Source organism: Apium graveolens, chromosome 11, assembly GCF_009905375.1.
Source record: "Apium graveolens cultivar Ventura chromosome 11, ASM990537v1, whole genome shotgun sequence".
NCBI lineage: Eukaryota > Viridiplantae > Streptophyta > Magnoliopsida > Apiales > Apiaceae > Apium > Apium graveolens.
Window position 1 is genome coordinate 846,335 of NC_133657.1, and position 15,506 is coordinate 861,840.

A 15,506-nucleotide genomic window follows, 5' to 3' on the forward strand; every position below is an offset into this window, starting at 1 on the left:
CTTTCCTTACAGCCAACTTGTGGCATGTTTCTCTTGATTTTGGGTACTCTAAATTGTCAAGTGCTCTTGAGAGATATGATAACGAGACTGTACCCTGTTAAACTTTTTGAAATCTACAGCTATACAATCTCTTTCTCCGATCCCTTTCGTAAAAAGAACATCATAATATTAGTAAAAACGATGTTTTTGGCTTTAAACACTTTTTGTACTCTAAATCAACCGGACATATATTTAACACATCCATATCTTCATTGTCAGCATGAAGGCTGATCACATTCTTTTGGCCCCCGAGTCACAGCAATAAGACAGTGACCCAAGTGAGAATATCCCAAACAGGAAGCTGGGCAAGCAATGTATATAACTTTGCAGCTTGAAACACCGGTAAGGACACTGCTTCAGACCCCTGTGATTTGCAACTTGAACCCTATAATCTCATAGCAAGGTCATATATATAGTTCATGACAACAGACACAGATCGAAGAATGACAAGACAGATTTTGGAGAGTCTCGAAAACACTCAACGGAGTACATTTCGAAGCAACTATAGATACAGTCTGAGTTTTGTTGCCTTAGTCAACATCTCAAATATAAATTCAAATGGGAAAAATCAGAATTAACAAGGAAGAAAATCAATTTCCAAGTGAAGACAAATCATTTTTCTTTTTAAGTAACTTTTTTTACGAAAAAGATGATAAATGTGTATCACAAAAAACAGGTCTTGGGAGAAAAATCAATAAATTAATAATCAATGTCTAATTAAATTACATGTTACAACAAATTGGAAATTACACTTGCGCAGATGTGACCCAAGGACTAGAGCATCATGGACTTGATTACCATGCAATTAAGTAGGCCGGACCGACAGATGTAATGCAATTTTACAATCCTACCCAAAATAGCCGAGGGCTGCACTAAGTCGAGTTGCATGGATGTCATATATGACAGAGATAGCTGCTTTCTTCTTGAGCTTACCTCCGAATCAGAATGATTAATTTTGTTTATTGTCTCTTTTAAGTTGAACCTTCAACTTCTTACCACCTAACTGGCAACCATTCATCGTACTAATGGCAGCTTGAGCAGCTGCTGGTGAGTCGTAACTTACAAATCCTGTTATTAAAGGCTAGTTAGAAGCAAAAATAAAGATATCGCATACTTCAAAATCAAAAAAATAATATATGTAAACTTATACCGAAACATTTGCTCACTCCAGTTGCTTTGTCAACAAAAACTTTGGCACTTACGACTGTACCAAATGCTTGAAATGAATTTGCAAGCTCTTGATCACCAAATTCTTGAGGAATGTGATAGATAAATAAATTAGCACCAGGCGGACCTGTTTTTACGGTACATATTTAATAAATGAGGTCATATGGAGATAACAAAACATTAATGGAGATGTTTATCAATATCTAGCTAGCAAAAACAACCTTCTTGCTGACCACCTGAACTGGTACTGACACTTGAAGATGAAGCAGGGTAATTGTTGGCAGCAAGAGGTATAGGACTCGGAGGACCACTCAAGGACCTATTACTCATTATCCCCCCAGCATATGCCAAAGGATACTGCACTCCACTCACAGCTGGATAAGCAGAGGCAAGATAACTTGCTCGTGGCACAGGATAGTTTCTAGGGGTCAATCCCGGGGAAAATTCAGGTGCAGCTCCTCGGACTGCATTTCCTTGGGTTACTGATGATATCATATTATGATAAGCATGTTGATTCTGCAATGGTGGCAGGCGATACGGCATGAGTCCATAAGTTCCAGGACCCTACTAAGACATCAACTGTTAATTAAAGTGCACTTCCGTTTAATATAACTATCAATACAAGTGCAACAAACAATACAGAAAACTGGAAGTACAAACAGTGAAATTTTAAATATAACTTATGGAAGAGGACCTAGCAGCTTTTTTAAGTGTATTACCTCTGAAGTCAGAACTGCAATTTGACAACACGGAATCACCTCTCCCCACAAAATGTTTTAAACTTTATACCTCTTATTCCAGTTTCTCTCATATTCTTCTCGCTTATATCCCGACAACAATAATTCATACATCATGCTTTTCCGTAAAAATTACACAAAGTTTCCAGCGAACAATAAGCCCATGTTTGCGCAAAGTTACAATTCAGGGATTCAATTACCATGAATAATGATCCAAAATATTAATCTTAGGAGTGTTTATCCTTAAATTAAAGAAAAAAAAACGTGTTGGTTTGGTACAGGGTCTTGTGTGAGAGCATTCATTAATAATCGGACAAAAATGCCATTACTATTGTTAATAAATACGTGTAGAATAACATATTGTAAATATCTTCTTATTTGAAGGATAACAACTTTCTCAGGAGTCAGGAAAGTGCTAAATCCCTTTAAAATATTTAGCGGGAGAAAGCATCATATTCCTCCCCATTAACTTGTGTTTGGTACGCAAATAGTCCTCAATCAATCCCACACAATTTTTTTTAAGTGAGATTATATTCTACAGGATTAAAAACAGTGATCTATATGTAGCAAGTCCAAGAAAACAGACCTGGTATCCATATCCATTGTATGGGGGCATATATCCCATAGGCAAAGCTCCAAACAAAGACGAATGCTGTGGAGAGTCAGCATTTGCCATATTGAGAGGCTGTGATTGAGATTTCTGAGCCCTCCGAGCAAGTCTCTCCTTCTCAGTATCTGCCCACTTGACAACTAAAGGAACGGTTGAGCCCTAATATACAAATTTTACAAGAGCAAGTTGTTCAATTATCCACTAAAAAACAACAAAATGACAATGGAAAGCAAGCTGGAGTTCCAACATCAGACAAAAAAAATTAAAGAACATATTTGTTCAGAACTTTTATATCTACCAATCTGAATTAGGCATACGAATTTAAAGTAGATTTAAGCTAAATGTTCTACTTTTTTTTATAAAAAGCTCAAATAATGTTGGCTTCATTTTACATGTTTCAAAAAATAAATCATGCAGTACTAAAATAAACCTCAAAAGACCTTCCAGTAAAACTCTAAAGAAATTATAGTCAAAATTCATATAATTTTTATTGATAGAATGCAATTTATGTCAAACCTCCATTCTGTGATTTCCATTAAGGGCCTCTATGGCTGCAGCTGCTTGTTCTTTAGTCTCATATTTCAAAAAGGCACAGCCTGTGTTATTAACAAAACAAATAAATGAAATATCCAATCAAAAAATTAAATAAGAAGAAAGGCCTATCTTCTGAACAAGCACCGAGAAACATCAGATATGTAACAAAGTTTAAGGTTTTGACTTTTAAGATACCACTGTAAAAAAATACAAAAAAAAGGTACCTTTGCTCGTCTGCTGAGAACCTCGCAAAATTTGCAAGTCTTTTATATCCCCATATTGCGAAAATAAATCAGAAACTTCAACCTCAGTCACATTTTTTGGAAGCATACCAACAAAGAGCTTGTGCTCTGTTTAAAGTAAAACATATTTTTTTTGTTAATCTACATATAACATCATAAATTTGTTGACAACATAAATGTGTACATCTCTTACATAGAGAATTAAGTTTGTAAAATTATGTAATTACCTAATCTTTCCAATTCGCCATCTGCATACTTCACTTGCAGCGGGCTAGCTGCCTGTAAAAAAACATGGAAATTTGTCCTTTCAATTTAGAGTATAAAAAGTGCTTAAAACCAAAACACCCACAAGCCATAAATATTATGATGTTCTTTTTACCAAAGGGAATCAGAGAAGAAGATTCTATAATGTTAGATTTCAAAAAGTTTTACAGGATAGCTCATATAAAGCTCAACAGAAGGGAAATAGTTTAGTTGTCATATCTGTCCACAGCAATAGACCGTTCAGTGTGTCCACTACTCCAGTTCAGTTTCCAAATAAAAATCAACTATTATTAGTTAAAATAAAAATCCTAGTCAACTATTATGACTTACACATTTCAAATAGATTTGTTTTCAAGCTTATCACAGCTAAACACATGTTTTTTTTGCTACATGTTCCTAAAGCTTACGTTAAAATACCAACAACACAACATATGACATATAATAGTTTCATATTCTCATCTATGAACAGCAACTGTGCTGTTACTGTAATTAATTTCATTGAGTAAGCTCAATTGAGGTTCACTTGGAAATTATTTTTATTGGTTCCTGCTTTCTCTTTCCTTCTCTTGAAAGTAGATACTGATGGAGGAACCAAAATCCGATAAACTACCAAGTGAATACTTCCTTATGATACAACTGCATATTAAAGTTTAAAAATTCAAAATTTAACTCTACAGTTAGCAAATTTAATACAATTATGATAACGTGTCACTGTAGATCATATCTTAAATTTAAAATTACAACTAGTAACTTGAATATAGTTTAACATTGCCCTCAAACAAAGTCAACTACACTAATTTAACAAAAAAAGGCTAAGATATGGAAAATACTTACGCCAGGAAGAGTTTTCTTGTTGTGACAACCATTCACTGCCTTATCAGCTTCTTCCCTTGATGGACATATGAGAAAACAACAACCTGCAGCACCAAATTAGGGATCCAGAACACAATATTAGACATTAAAACAAGAAACTTAATCAACACTATTAACTGAACTAATCTCGTGCAAACTTGGCGGATGTCACATAGTCAGGAGTTAAGAATAAAAGAAACACAACAAAACAACATGAATCTTAACCAACATTAATGCACATGAATCTTATGCATTCCAACACAAATCCACTAGATATTTAGTGCACTGGCCTAAAAATTGTCATGTGCAAACCTCATGAATGTCTTGTGATACGGATTCAGAATGCAGTTATATTACTAAAATGGTCACGAATATTGATCAAATTTGTAAACTAAACTCGTGCATTGCAATCCAAATCTAGTAAATTAACTTGACAAATATGAACCAAATACATCTTCAGTGTGTGAAGCTCGTGAATGTCACCTAGTTGGGGATTTAAACCACAAATTTACTCACTAAAACAACACAATCTAATTTAACACTATTATCTAAACTACTCTAATGCATTATGATCCAAAACCTCTAAATTAACTTAACAACTTACACCAAACCCCACATTAACTCAAATCTCGCATAATTAACAATTCCGAGCACAATTACACACATCAAAACACCGCGCACCTAAATCAACACTCTAAACCAAACTAATATCGTGCATTATGAATTCACGATTCAAATCCCCTAAATCAACTTCACAACTTACAACAAACTACGCATTAACTCAAACCTCGCATAATTAACAATTCAAAGCACAATTACACACATCAAACCACTATAATTACCATGCATTATGAGTTCATGATCCAAATCCACTAAATCAACTTCACAACTTCTAATCATCTCAAACATCGCGTAAATTACAACCAAAACACAATTACAAACATTAAAACTCCGCACATCTCAATCAACACAACAAACTATCAAAATCACATACAATCACACACAAATCAACTACTTGAACCATCAAAATTAACTAATTAATCATGCTCTCGAGCATTTTCACCTCGCGAAGCTCTGGTGATCTTGTCCTTGATAATATTAACTTCATCAACAATCGCGAACTGCTCAAACAATTCAATAAGCTCCGCTTCACTCATTTGCTTCGGCACTTGACCTACGAACAGCTTCACGCTCTCTTCACCATGTCTCCTCGCTTCCGCCATTACTGTAACTGGTTTGTATGTATATGTCTTCAAAAGTCTCCTCTCTCTCTCTCTGCTTTGATCGTTTCAACAGAGTTTCTCTCTCTAACTGACTTTCTCTCTCTAGATTTGGCTTGGTTTTGTTTCTCTCTCTAAAAAGTGGGGGTTGTTTATTTATTTTTTGTGTGTTTATTGTGAAAGTTGGATCTTCACGGTGGAGTTTATTTTAATTGAATCTTTGGAAATGGGCTTGGAGTTGGGGTTTATTACGGAAGTGCCATTGATTAATGAAGTGCAGTTACAGTTAGTAACGGACTCGACAAGACATGGTTGTGAGGGAGAGTCGTGTTTGTATCTTGTGCTTGGACGATTTTACCCTTCTAGTTTTATGGTTGCATTAAATTAATTTCTTGTTCACTTGGCAAAAAAATTATTTGTTAATCAATTAAGACGAGGGAAATCTTTTGGGAAGTTTTTAATTAAGTTTACAAAACTGAACTGAACAATCCATCAAAAAATTAAAATAAACATTTACTCACACCCTTTCAATAACTTGTATTCAATACATTTTAAAATTTGTGTAGGAAGTAAAAGTAAATTTATGATATAAAATTAAAGTAGTTTGATATTAATTTTTGCACATATTAAGATTATCGGCACATATAATATTAGTGATAATTTTTATATATGATCGAGTATTTTTATCATTCACTGCGAGCAAAATGAAAAGTTTATGAAATTGTCTGCTTTCTCCATACTCTTTTAGGATATCGGGTCTTTTCTATGACTATTTTCAATAGAGAAAAATATTTGTGAGATTAATTCCGGAAACTTTTCTAAGGTGCAAATGTATTTAAGTATAAAATAGCAAGGATATTTTTGTAAAATATATATAATTTCATATAATTACTATAATACTCTTATATATTAATATGAGAAACTTTGACGATATAAAATTACCGGATAAATGTACATGAAATAATCTCGGGAACATCAATATTTTTTTAAGTGATGCTTGCAAATTAAAGATAAACATGAGTTTAACTCTAATTTAACAAACAACAAAAGAACATGAGTTCAATTAACTATCACTAAATTTGTCTAATAATGAACTTGAAGACAGACATAAGCACGTGATTATGTAGGAAAAGGACAAAAAATGACTTTGGTTTATCCATAAGAAGGGGCAAAAGCGGGAAAGAACATAAAGAGGGTAAAGTTGTAGTAAAGCGTGAAAACCAAGGCGGAGATGTAGTGACGCCAGACTGTCCCGCCAATCTCCAACCAATCACAACGTAGTCTCTCTCTTGCAACTTGCATGCATTACGGCTCCCATTATCTAATCCGGTTTTAATCAAAGACCATACGGTGCCGTTTTATAGTTTTAATAGTTTTTTTTTTCAAAATACTATTTGATTTTTATTATTTGGTAGGCATATTCAACAAATTGGAGATTAAAACGTAGTAAGAAATCCTTTATTTCTTATTTTATTTTTTTATTTTTTATCGGAGTTAACCCGCAACCGCTACCCATTGGGTACGTACTGGGTAAACTCTACGGTTTCCCGCAATAGCCTATAAAACACGTGAATCAAGATAAACCGATTCGAACTTGTGATCAAGAGGATAGTTATAGCCTCTTTAACCAACTGAGCCAACCTTACGGACTTTCTGTTTTTCTTAATTAATTTTTTATTTTTTTTAACAAGTGTTCAATTTATTTGAGTTTTGTTTGACCTCTCCTTAATTGTGAGAGTTTAAATTTTATTTTAATTTATTTTGTTGTCCATCATGTCTAGAATTGCAAATTTGCTTTCTTGAAATTAATTCAGTGGTAAGGATTTTTATTCTAATGCATCTATGTCGATTGTTCAAAACAATATTTGGAGAATTACTATATGTACATACCTGTTCAAAAAATTCTTGGATGCAAGAAATGATTCAACGACGATATAATTAACGTTTGTTCAATTTCGATTATATATGTAAATATTGTATAGCTTTTAATTATTGAATTTTTTTTTTTAAGAAAAACAAACTGAGTAAGCATTTTTTTTAATTTTTTTTATAACAGGGTGTCCGACCACAGTGGATCTCAAAATTGTTTTAAATGTCGTGCATTAATGAGTGATTCATTTCATTAATGAAAAAATAATTAAAATATTTTGACAATCAGTATTTAAAAATAGTTTTTGGAATGAATTTGAGAATTTTGAAATTTTTATTATTAAACTACCGGTTACAAAACAAGATGTAAAATAATATACTAAAGATTTCAATAATAATTGACTAAAAAATGTGCTTCACATTCTCATATCACACGATTTTTTATATTAATCTCGAAAAAAAAAATTGAACAACATTGTATTGATTTTATAAGCAAATTTTTAGTGTATTTCGACCCGGTATATACCAAAATAATACAAGAAGACATTAAGGTGCAAAAACAAGGATTTTGATTTACATTGAAGGGGAACAAGTAACTGATCAAAACTTGTTTTTACAGGAATAATGTTGACATGTACATTGCAGAGTACAACTGCCAGTTGAACACGCCTTATCCACAACAGGGTGTAATGCCAAAACCAAATTACAGTTACTTTAAATGATGTATGGTAGTTGACATTACTCAAAGAATGATTAACAAAATAACTATGACCCTGAAGACTGGGCTTCAAATTGGCTTTGCTGGTGCCAGTATGTCATTACTCGTTAGTCATTGGTAGAGAAAATATCTAAAAGGGGCCGCTGTTGTATTCTGAACAAGAATATAACGAGATAACTAGATTGCCTTTAGTCCAGCAAACTCGCGCAGCTTTTCACATAGTACAAATGTGATTGTTGTTTGCGGACCTAGTCTTGCGAAGATGGCAAACCCCCTGGCAATATGTCGAAGTTAACGCACCCCGAAATTTTTGAAAGGTATGACCAGGCATTCATTTACAATAGATGAGTTCATATACGAGAGGTTTTTTTTTCCTTTTAAATGAAATAAAAGGAAGATTAAAATGTAATAATGTATCTTACCCTTTGTAAAGTCCTCTAAGACCTTCTGTCCGAAGAACCTGAAATCGAGCATTTTAATAACATAAGACGCCAAGTCACAGAAATGATGAAGCCATTGCTACTGTTTGCAAATACTCCAAATATACTTTTGCCTTGACTCATTTTCCAAAAGGCTATATACTTGACGTAGCTAAGCCTTCAATAGATAGACCAAAGCTAGATGCAATACCTGGTATGCACAATGAAATCCATTCTGATAGGTTCCGACTACTTTAGATTCCCGTTGCAACATGAGACGGGTTTTGATCAGGTCGATTGGTGCAGTAACGAGGGTGCTGACACCTCCTGCTATTGTGCTTGAGCTTCAAAAGATGCAAACTAAGGTAAGTTGTGGCCCACAAGAAAAATAGTAGAGGAGCACCAGCATCAGTTCTCGTTTTTTTCAGCTAATATATTTTTTAATCTTCTATGCATCTTTCTGAATGTCAGTTTTCTAATCTATGTCAATCTATTTATTCAATCCAAATTTAACTAAAATAAATGGGTATACCATATAAGTGGAGGTATCATTAAAAAAGGATAAAGGGAAGGTAAAAGTTGCATACAATAGATGTAAATAAAATCCTTCTTCGAGAGGAGTCCATCTTGTCAAGACCTGTGTTGTGCAAGCTAAATTAAAATTTAAAATGGCAGGTAAAATAAGCACAAATTAAAGTTAGGCAAAAAGAAACCAGTAAAATTTTATGGGTAAAATGTATCTACAGTTCAACGATAGGTTATTTTCCTAAAGTTAGTCACTAGAACACTTGTTTTGTAGTATCTCTTAAAAAATGCTAATCACGTATGGATCACCTGAATGAAGTATTCGTGTTTTCAGTTATACATACTATCAAACTTCAATCAATCAAGAGTATATTTGAAATTGAAGGTTCAAAAGCACTAAATGATTATTTTTTTATTAAATACACTTATGACTATAAAATTACCTAGTTTTAGTAGTTACCTTTAGAAAAATAATCTACACTCAACTGTAGATACATTTTACCCAACTTTTATATAGTATAATAATATCTAATTAGATACACTAGAATGAATTATATAATTCAGAATCAAGGACAATGTTATAAATTAGTTGTTTGCATGATTCAAAATCTAATTTATTGATTTTCATCTAATCCTATATGTCGGAAAATATGATTCAGAACTGGAACAACTGAAGGGATTATTTGACAATCAAGCCATTCAGCCTAGACATGATTTATTTAAACTGTCCAGAAAATCTATTTTGAATTTATCAACATCCTTTGAACTTGCCTGCTTTGATTCATCATATGTGGCTAGTTGAGATGCAGTCAAAGCAGCAGCTCTGACCATTGCAGGACCAACTCCCTTCCAAAGAGCAGTCATTCCCTCCGTTGAAGATATTCTCCTCAACTCCTCTATTGGTCCGCTACTAGATTTTTGATTCATCTGCAACCTCACCTAAGGACGAGGAATAAAATGTAAGAAAAGGTTTGCCGGGTTTTTAGATTTTCTATATTAAGATACCTTTAGCACTTCAGAAGGGTTGGTTAATGCAGTGGCAAGGGCACCAGAGAATGCTCCAGATGCAATCTTCATCAAGATATTGTTGGACTCAAAAGCCAATTCACAGACATATTTTGATGGTTCATACAATCCTAAACGGAGACCACCATAAAGAACTGACCTCATAAGTGCAGGAGTTAATCCCCGATATAACGACTTAGCCCCTTCATTTTGAAGAACTTGAACAAAAGATTGACCCTGATGCATCCAGAGTGGAATAAATTGGGTACATAATGCTTTTATAAACCAGATATCATAAACTTTTAAGAACATTCAAATCGTACCATTCCCATAAGAGGACCCCTCTGGCCAACAAGTTCCATTTGAAGCCTAACTTTGAGAACATCTGCATTCCAAAACTAAATATCTAGATTACAGTAGCAGACAACATTATATAATTGATTTCCTATGAGTTCAATTGACAAACACTATCTGCAACATACGTGCATATAATATGTTTACAGTTTATAACATCATATACTTTGACATAAAAATGGGAGCTTCAGAATTTCACTGTATCCCATCCCCTGCAGTTTGTTGACACTCATAAACGAAGGTGTGCATTCGTTATACACTATATTGAGAGAACTAGTTAAGTGAAAATTCTTGTGCAAACACGAATATCTTCAAAATGATTACAAATACAAAAAACAAATCAAGGTCTGAAATGGATTTTTTAAGCAAGTAGATACACTAGTAATCAGGATGGAATGGTGAAAACTTCAGGATCTCAAGAGTGCACAATTTAACATGGCTGAGACAGAAACACAACTTTTCCGCATACTATAGTGCACCAAACATGTGATCTTAGCCAAGTATCCCAAATATAGATATCACTCAGATCAGCTAGGAACATATATTACTAATTTGAAACCAAATACTACCTTAAATGTCACGAAATAGAAAACAAGAGAGACTTAATTAACCCAAATAAGTCCCAAAATGATCCATTCATTAGAATTCTATTCCTTTAAAGTATACATTATTTTTATCAAATCTCTGTAAGTTAAAAGAACAACAAAACGCAAAATGAGCACATTTACGAACAAAGCCTAAAAAACCAAAATAACAACCGCTAAGAGAGAGCAACAAACCTAAAGGATGAGTAATCGCGGTAGCAGCTGCGACAGCAGTTCCACTGGTACCAAAATGATAAGCAACATTGGTTGGAGAAACCCACCAATTCTGCTTCTCATTAACTCCCATTGACCCTGTTTAATCATCCATAACAACAATATCGATATCTACATACACAAAAGACTCCAACCCAATCATCAAATCATCATAAAAATGCAAACTTTAAGCTCAAAACACTTATACAAACATCATTAAACAAACCAACTATCAAAACACATAGATTCATTAACTCTCATTGATCCTTTTTAAGCATCCACAACAACAATATCAATATCTACATACACAAAACACTCCAACCCAATCATCAAATCATCATAAAAATGCAAACTTTAAGCTCAAAACACTTGTACAAACATCATAAAACAAACCAACCATCAAAACACGTCAATTTTCTTGAAACATAACCAAAAAGATTAAATTTTTACACTTTCAAATGCAAGAACAAACCTTTTTTAGAATCCCCATCCATCACTTCAAATTCATCACCAAAAATTCATTACCCTTTTCTTGAAAAATATATACACACAATATAAATGAATCTTTAGTTCTTTACAACCATTTATCACATTTTTTTTAACAAACCCGTTTAATAATATTACAGCAGCCCAATTTCTATTTTGGGTCTTTTAAAACGACATCGTTTAGCTAATAAAAATAAGCCCACCAATTACAATTTAACCCCTTCCCCTTTAGGCTTTTTATAGCACCAATACTTACAGGTTTGTTGTGTGTATATATATCTAGGGTTCTTCTCAAATCTTGAATTTTAAATCTTTTGGGTCATAAATTTTTGCTTAATCTCAGCAATGCCAAGGTAAAATTATATAAAATTATAATTCTTGAATTTCTATTAACTTGTAATAGTTTTTATAGTACTTTTGTTTGTTTTATAATTTTTTTGTTGTTGAATTCAGGTACTATTGTGATTATTGTGACACATACTTGACTCATGATTCTGTAAGTTTTCTTGATTTTATTTGAATTTACTATCTTGGTATGATAAATTATATGTATGAACTACATATGTGTGGTTGTTTTTATGATAAAGATCGAAACTTTTAGCAGCTGTAAGATGCTAGTTGTGTTTAGTTCTGAAATAAGAAATCTTACCTGAAATTTCGATATTTATGAACTATATATGTGTGTAGTTCTATTTTTTTGAAAATGGTCAATTGCGTAAAAATAGGTTCTTCATTGTGTTTAGTTCTGATGTAAGAGATCTTACCTGAATTTCGATGTTGATTTACGAAGTTTTTTGTTTGAAATGGTCAATTGCGTAAAATTAAGTACTTGAATTGGACTATTGTGATTCCACATGGTTGAACTCTTAACCTCTTTGTAGTTGAGAGGAGAGAGGTACTTGATAGGCTGTAAGACTAGGGATTTGTTAATAACATATTATATTGATGTTAAGATAATGTAGGATTTTTTTAATGTTTTTTAGGTAATAGTTTGAACCTTCATCTTTAGAGAGTGATGGTATGTTATGTAAGAGTTGTCACTTTCGTTATTTATATTGTAATAATCTGTAACCTGAGAAGTGTATTTCTTTTCTTTCTGATCTAGTTGTGTACTTGCATATGGTACTAATTGTTTTAGTAGCCCTACTCACTGTTTTCTGCACTTTGGAAGCATAACAGTTTGCTTGTCAAGTTGTAATTTCAGCCTTCTGTTAGGAAGCAGCACAATGCGGGATACAAACATAAGGTATTTAGCTTTTATTTTTTTCTTTTCTGTATTTTTGTTAGCTAATCATTATTAGTTCTCTTACGAGCTTAATGTGTAAAGGCAAATGTGAGAGATTACTATATGCAATTTGAGGCGCAACAAAACCAATTTTTGGTTGACCAAAGGATTAAGGCACATCTTGGGCAAACTGCTGTCTACCAGCAAGTTGGTGGAGTTTACAACCAGATGAGACCCGGCCTTCCTGTTTTACCAGCACCTATGATGCCACCTATGCAAGGGAATATGCAGTTTCCTGGGAGTGCACCATTTGTCCCTGGAATGAGGCCTCCAGTCATGTATAGACCAGGTACCTTATGGTTTTAGCACTTCAAATGTTTATGCATCTCGATTGCTAGCTCTTTTATCCCTTCATAATATCTAAGAAGTGGATTGTACTTTGAATGCATGAAATTGGGCACAGAGGGAAGTGAATAGCATTGGATATGTTGAATGATATGTGGGTGATATGTATACTTTGGTTAGACCTACTCAAGAGTTTATCTCACTCGTATTGCTTAAGAACGTACCCAAGTCTCTAAGTTTGATGTGTGGGATAAACCATAATGCCAAAAATATTTTAAATATTTAATATAGAAATTAATAATTACGAGCCTCTAAAACCCAATAGAGTTGGATGACTTTAATGTTACTACGTGTCTGTGTCTGGTGTACAAGGTATCTGTTCTTTGTTTAAGTTATGTTATTCTTGAATGAACTAATAACACCATCAAGCTTGTTGAGGACATGTATAGTTATTTTTTTCCCGCACATTAGGTACATAATTAAGGGATTCCTTTTTTAGGTGGAGAATGGTATCTTTATAATAAATCTAAATATATGCCCAGTAAGGTTATAGTTGGTTCCAGTGTTCTGGACGAACTGTGTTGAAGATTGCTAACATATTTCGGTTCAAGTTCTGTTTAATTGCATTATTGCTGCATGGTCTGGATCGTAGAGATGCAATTAAACAAAGTTGATGATACAGACATACAGTAAATATCTAGGTTAGGCCTAAACCCTGCAGGAAGGTTTTACAAGGCTTATAGATGTATCAAGCATTCAATATACCTCACCACAGAATCATATGTATGATAAATGAATGGCAGACCTTCATTCTAGTGAATGTTTAATTTCGTTCTCATGCATGTAAGCTGTATGAACAGGGATGGATTTGTAGAGAATCTCTTCCAGTAACGCCATTCACTTCAAAGTTTGGATTTGAAAAAAGCAGTCTAAGAACAGGTACAAAAATCAATATTCGAATTTTCAGTGAAAATAGTCCTTTAAGCAAATGATTTAAATTTTGGAACTTGTTACATATTTACTTCAGCAGCTTTCCTCCGGATGATACTAGTTTAAAGTAGTATAGTAAGTTAACAGATTGGATTATAAACTTTTAATTCTTTATATAAAATTTTGGATCTGTTTACAGTGGAAAATTGCTTTGAAGGCTTTAACTAGATATCATGTAGAGTTATAACTTCTAAGTTATAATTAGTTGTGACCCCCCCCCCAAATAATCCTAAATCTTAGTCTATTATGACTACATAAGATTAGTACATGATCCTTCTCCTGGTATGTTTGTATATGTTCCACTAATATTATCGTGCCTAATTGTATGTTATTTCTTGACAGGTTATGGTCCTACCCCAGGCATGCCCCTAATGGCAGCGATACCTGGTCCTCCTTCATTGCCCAGTCAAGCTGATGGAAAAATGCCAATGGCAATGAATCCTCCACCAATGTTTCCAGGTAGCATTCCTGCTTCGAGTAGCGGCCCTCCAATGTTTGCACCAGCTATGCATCAAAGCAATCCAGCACCATCTATGCATCAAAGCAATCCAGCACCATCTATGCATCAAAGCAATCCAGCACCATCTAGTGGAGGCTTGGACAGTCCTGATATGGACGTCCAAACCCATGCTCCAGAAGTAAGTCATTAATCTTGTGATAGTGGGATTAGCCTTGGATGCAAAAGCTGTTCTTTATGGAGATCAAAAAAAGCAATGTTGCATCATTCACAGCAAACGTGCCAGGATTTAAGGCAAAAGTTCATTATAAGTTATCAAGGACTTTAGAATGCAATTTGCAGTTCAAAGAACATTTAAGTTTGGCATTATCTGTTCCCCTTTTTTCTGAGAGGGTGGCAGTGTGAACATTTTCTCAATTTTTGGTTTTGCATGCTAATCGACTGGTGAAGTTTCTTATTCTTGGATGTCTTGTAGTGGTAGCAGACTGTTTTTGCTCTTATGCTAAGATGTTAAGACTGTAAACATTGTGTACACTTAAAAATCATTTTCCTAAATACTTGTGTTTAAATTTTAGCACAAAAGTTTAGACACTAATTCTTTAATGTTATGTTTCTAAAATGAACCGGAGAATGGTTCATAAATTTGAATAG

The 15,506-nt window shown here is 33.7% G+C and overlaps 3 protein-coding genes across 6 annotated transcripts; 1 reads left to right on the plus strand and 2 right to left on the minus strand.

The window, feature by feature from the left end:
• Window positions 1-718: 718 nt before the first annotated feature.
• Window positions 719-5,837, minus strand: LOC141698207 (RNA-binding protein BRN1-like). Of its 3 annotated transcripts, none has more exons than XM_074502861.1 (9): window positions 5,509-5,837; window positions 4,428-4,510; window positions 3,557-3,608; window positions 3,312-3,437; window positions 3,070-3,149; window positions 2,530-2,712; window positions 1,428-1,722; window positions 1,190-1,333; window positions 719-1,107 (listed from the first exon to the last, which is right to left on the minus strand). In XM_074502861.1, the coding sequence occupies exons 1-9, from the start codon at window positions 5,666-5,668 to the stop codon at window positions 989-991; spliced, it is 1,242 nt and encodes a 413-aa protein (XP_074358962.1). In that variant the 5' UTR covers window positions 5,669-5,837; the 3' UTR covers window positions 719-988. The 3 variants fall into 3 exon arrangements, with proteins under 3 accessions (XP_074358962.1, XP_074358961.1, XP_074358960.1); XM_074502860.1 differs by having other exon boundaries at window positions 1,443-1,770; XM_074502859.1 differs by having other exon boundaries at window positions 1,428-1,770.
• A 2,249-nt stretch (window positions 5,838-8,086) lies between these two features.
• On the minus strand, window positions 8,087-11,986 carry LOC141697682 (uncharacterized). 2 transcript variants are annotated; one of them, XM_074502176.1, is made up of 9 exons: window positions 11,825-11,986; window positions 11,335-11,451; window positions 10,525-10,586; window positions 10,202-10,438; window positions 9,968-10,135; window positions 9,259-9,308; window positions 8,883-9,015; window positions 8,675-8,712; window positions 8,087-8,526 (listed from the first exon to the last, which is right to left on the minus strand). In XM_074502176.1, exons 1-9 carry the CDS (start codon window positions 11,844-11,846, stop codon window positions 8,430-8,432), a joined length of 924 nt encoding a protein of 307 aa, XP_074358277.1. In that variant the 5' UTR covers window positions 11,847-11,986; the 3' UTR covers window positions 8,087-8,429. The 2 variants fall into 2 exon arrangements, with proteins under 2 accessions (XP_074358277.1, XP_074358278.1); XM_074502177.1 differs by having other exon boundaries at window positions 11,335-11,484; window positions 11,825-11,949.
• Window positions 11,987-12,048: 62 nt separating this feature from the next.
• On the plus strand, window positions 12,049-15,312 carry LOC141697683 (U1 small nuclear ribonucleoprotein C-like). The gene is made up of 5 exons (XM_074502178.1): window positions 12,049-12,191; window positions 12,292-12,334; window positions 13,043-13,084; window positions 13,166-13,412; window positions 14,741-15,312. Exons 1-5 carry the CDS (start codon window positions 12,184-12,186, stop codon window positions 15,046-15,048), a joined length of 648 nt encoding a protein of 215 aa, XP_074358279.1. The 5' UTR covers window positions 12,049-12,183; the 3' UTR covers window positions 15,049-15,312.
• The last annotated feature ends 194 nt before the right edge of the window (window positions 15,313-15,506 follow it).

Bases quoted from the DNA above. Each gene is read 5' to 3' on its own strand.
- LOC141698207 (XM_074502859.1), bottom strand. From the start codon at position 5,668: ATGGCGGAAGCGAGGAGACATGGTGAAGAGAGCGTGAAGCTGTTCGTA. The intron at 4,511-5,508 runs GTGAAAATGCTC...TTGGTGCTGCAG, and splicing joins GATCACCAGAGCTTCGCGAG to GTTGTTGTTTTCTCATATGT. The intron at 1,771-2,529 runs GTCTGTTTTCTT...ATGTCTTAGTAG, and splicing joins ACAATGGATATGGATACCAG to GGTCCTGGAACTTATGGACT.
- LOC141697682 (XM_074502176.1), bottom strand. From the start codon at position 11,846: ATGGATGGGGATTCTAAAAAAG. The intron at 10,439-10,524 runs GTACGATTTGAA...TGGATGCATCAG, and splicing joins GGGGTCCTCTTATGGGAATG to GGTCAATCTTTTGTTCAAGT. The intron at 8,713-8,882 runs GTATTGCATCTA...GCTCGATTTCAG, and splicing joins GATTTCATTGTGCATACCAG to GTTCTTCGGACAGAAGGTCT.
- LOC141697683 (XM_074502178.1), top strand. The intron at 13,085-13,165 runs GTATTTAGCTTT...TAATGTGTAAAG, and splicing joins ATGCGGGATACAAACATAAG to GCAAATGTGAGAGATTACTA. The intron at 13,413-14,740 runs GTACCTTATGGT...ATTTCTTGACAG, and splicing joins TCCAGTCATGTATAGACCAG to GTTATGGTCCTACCCCAGGC.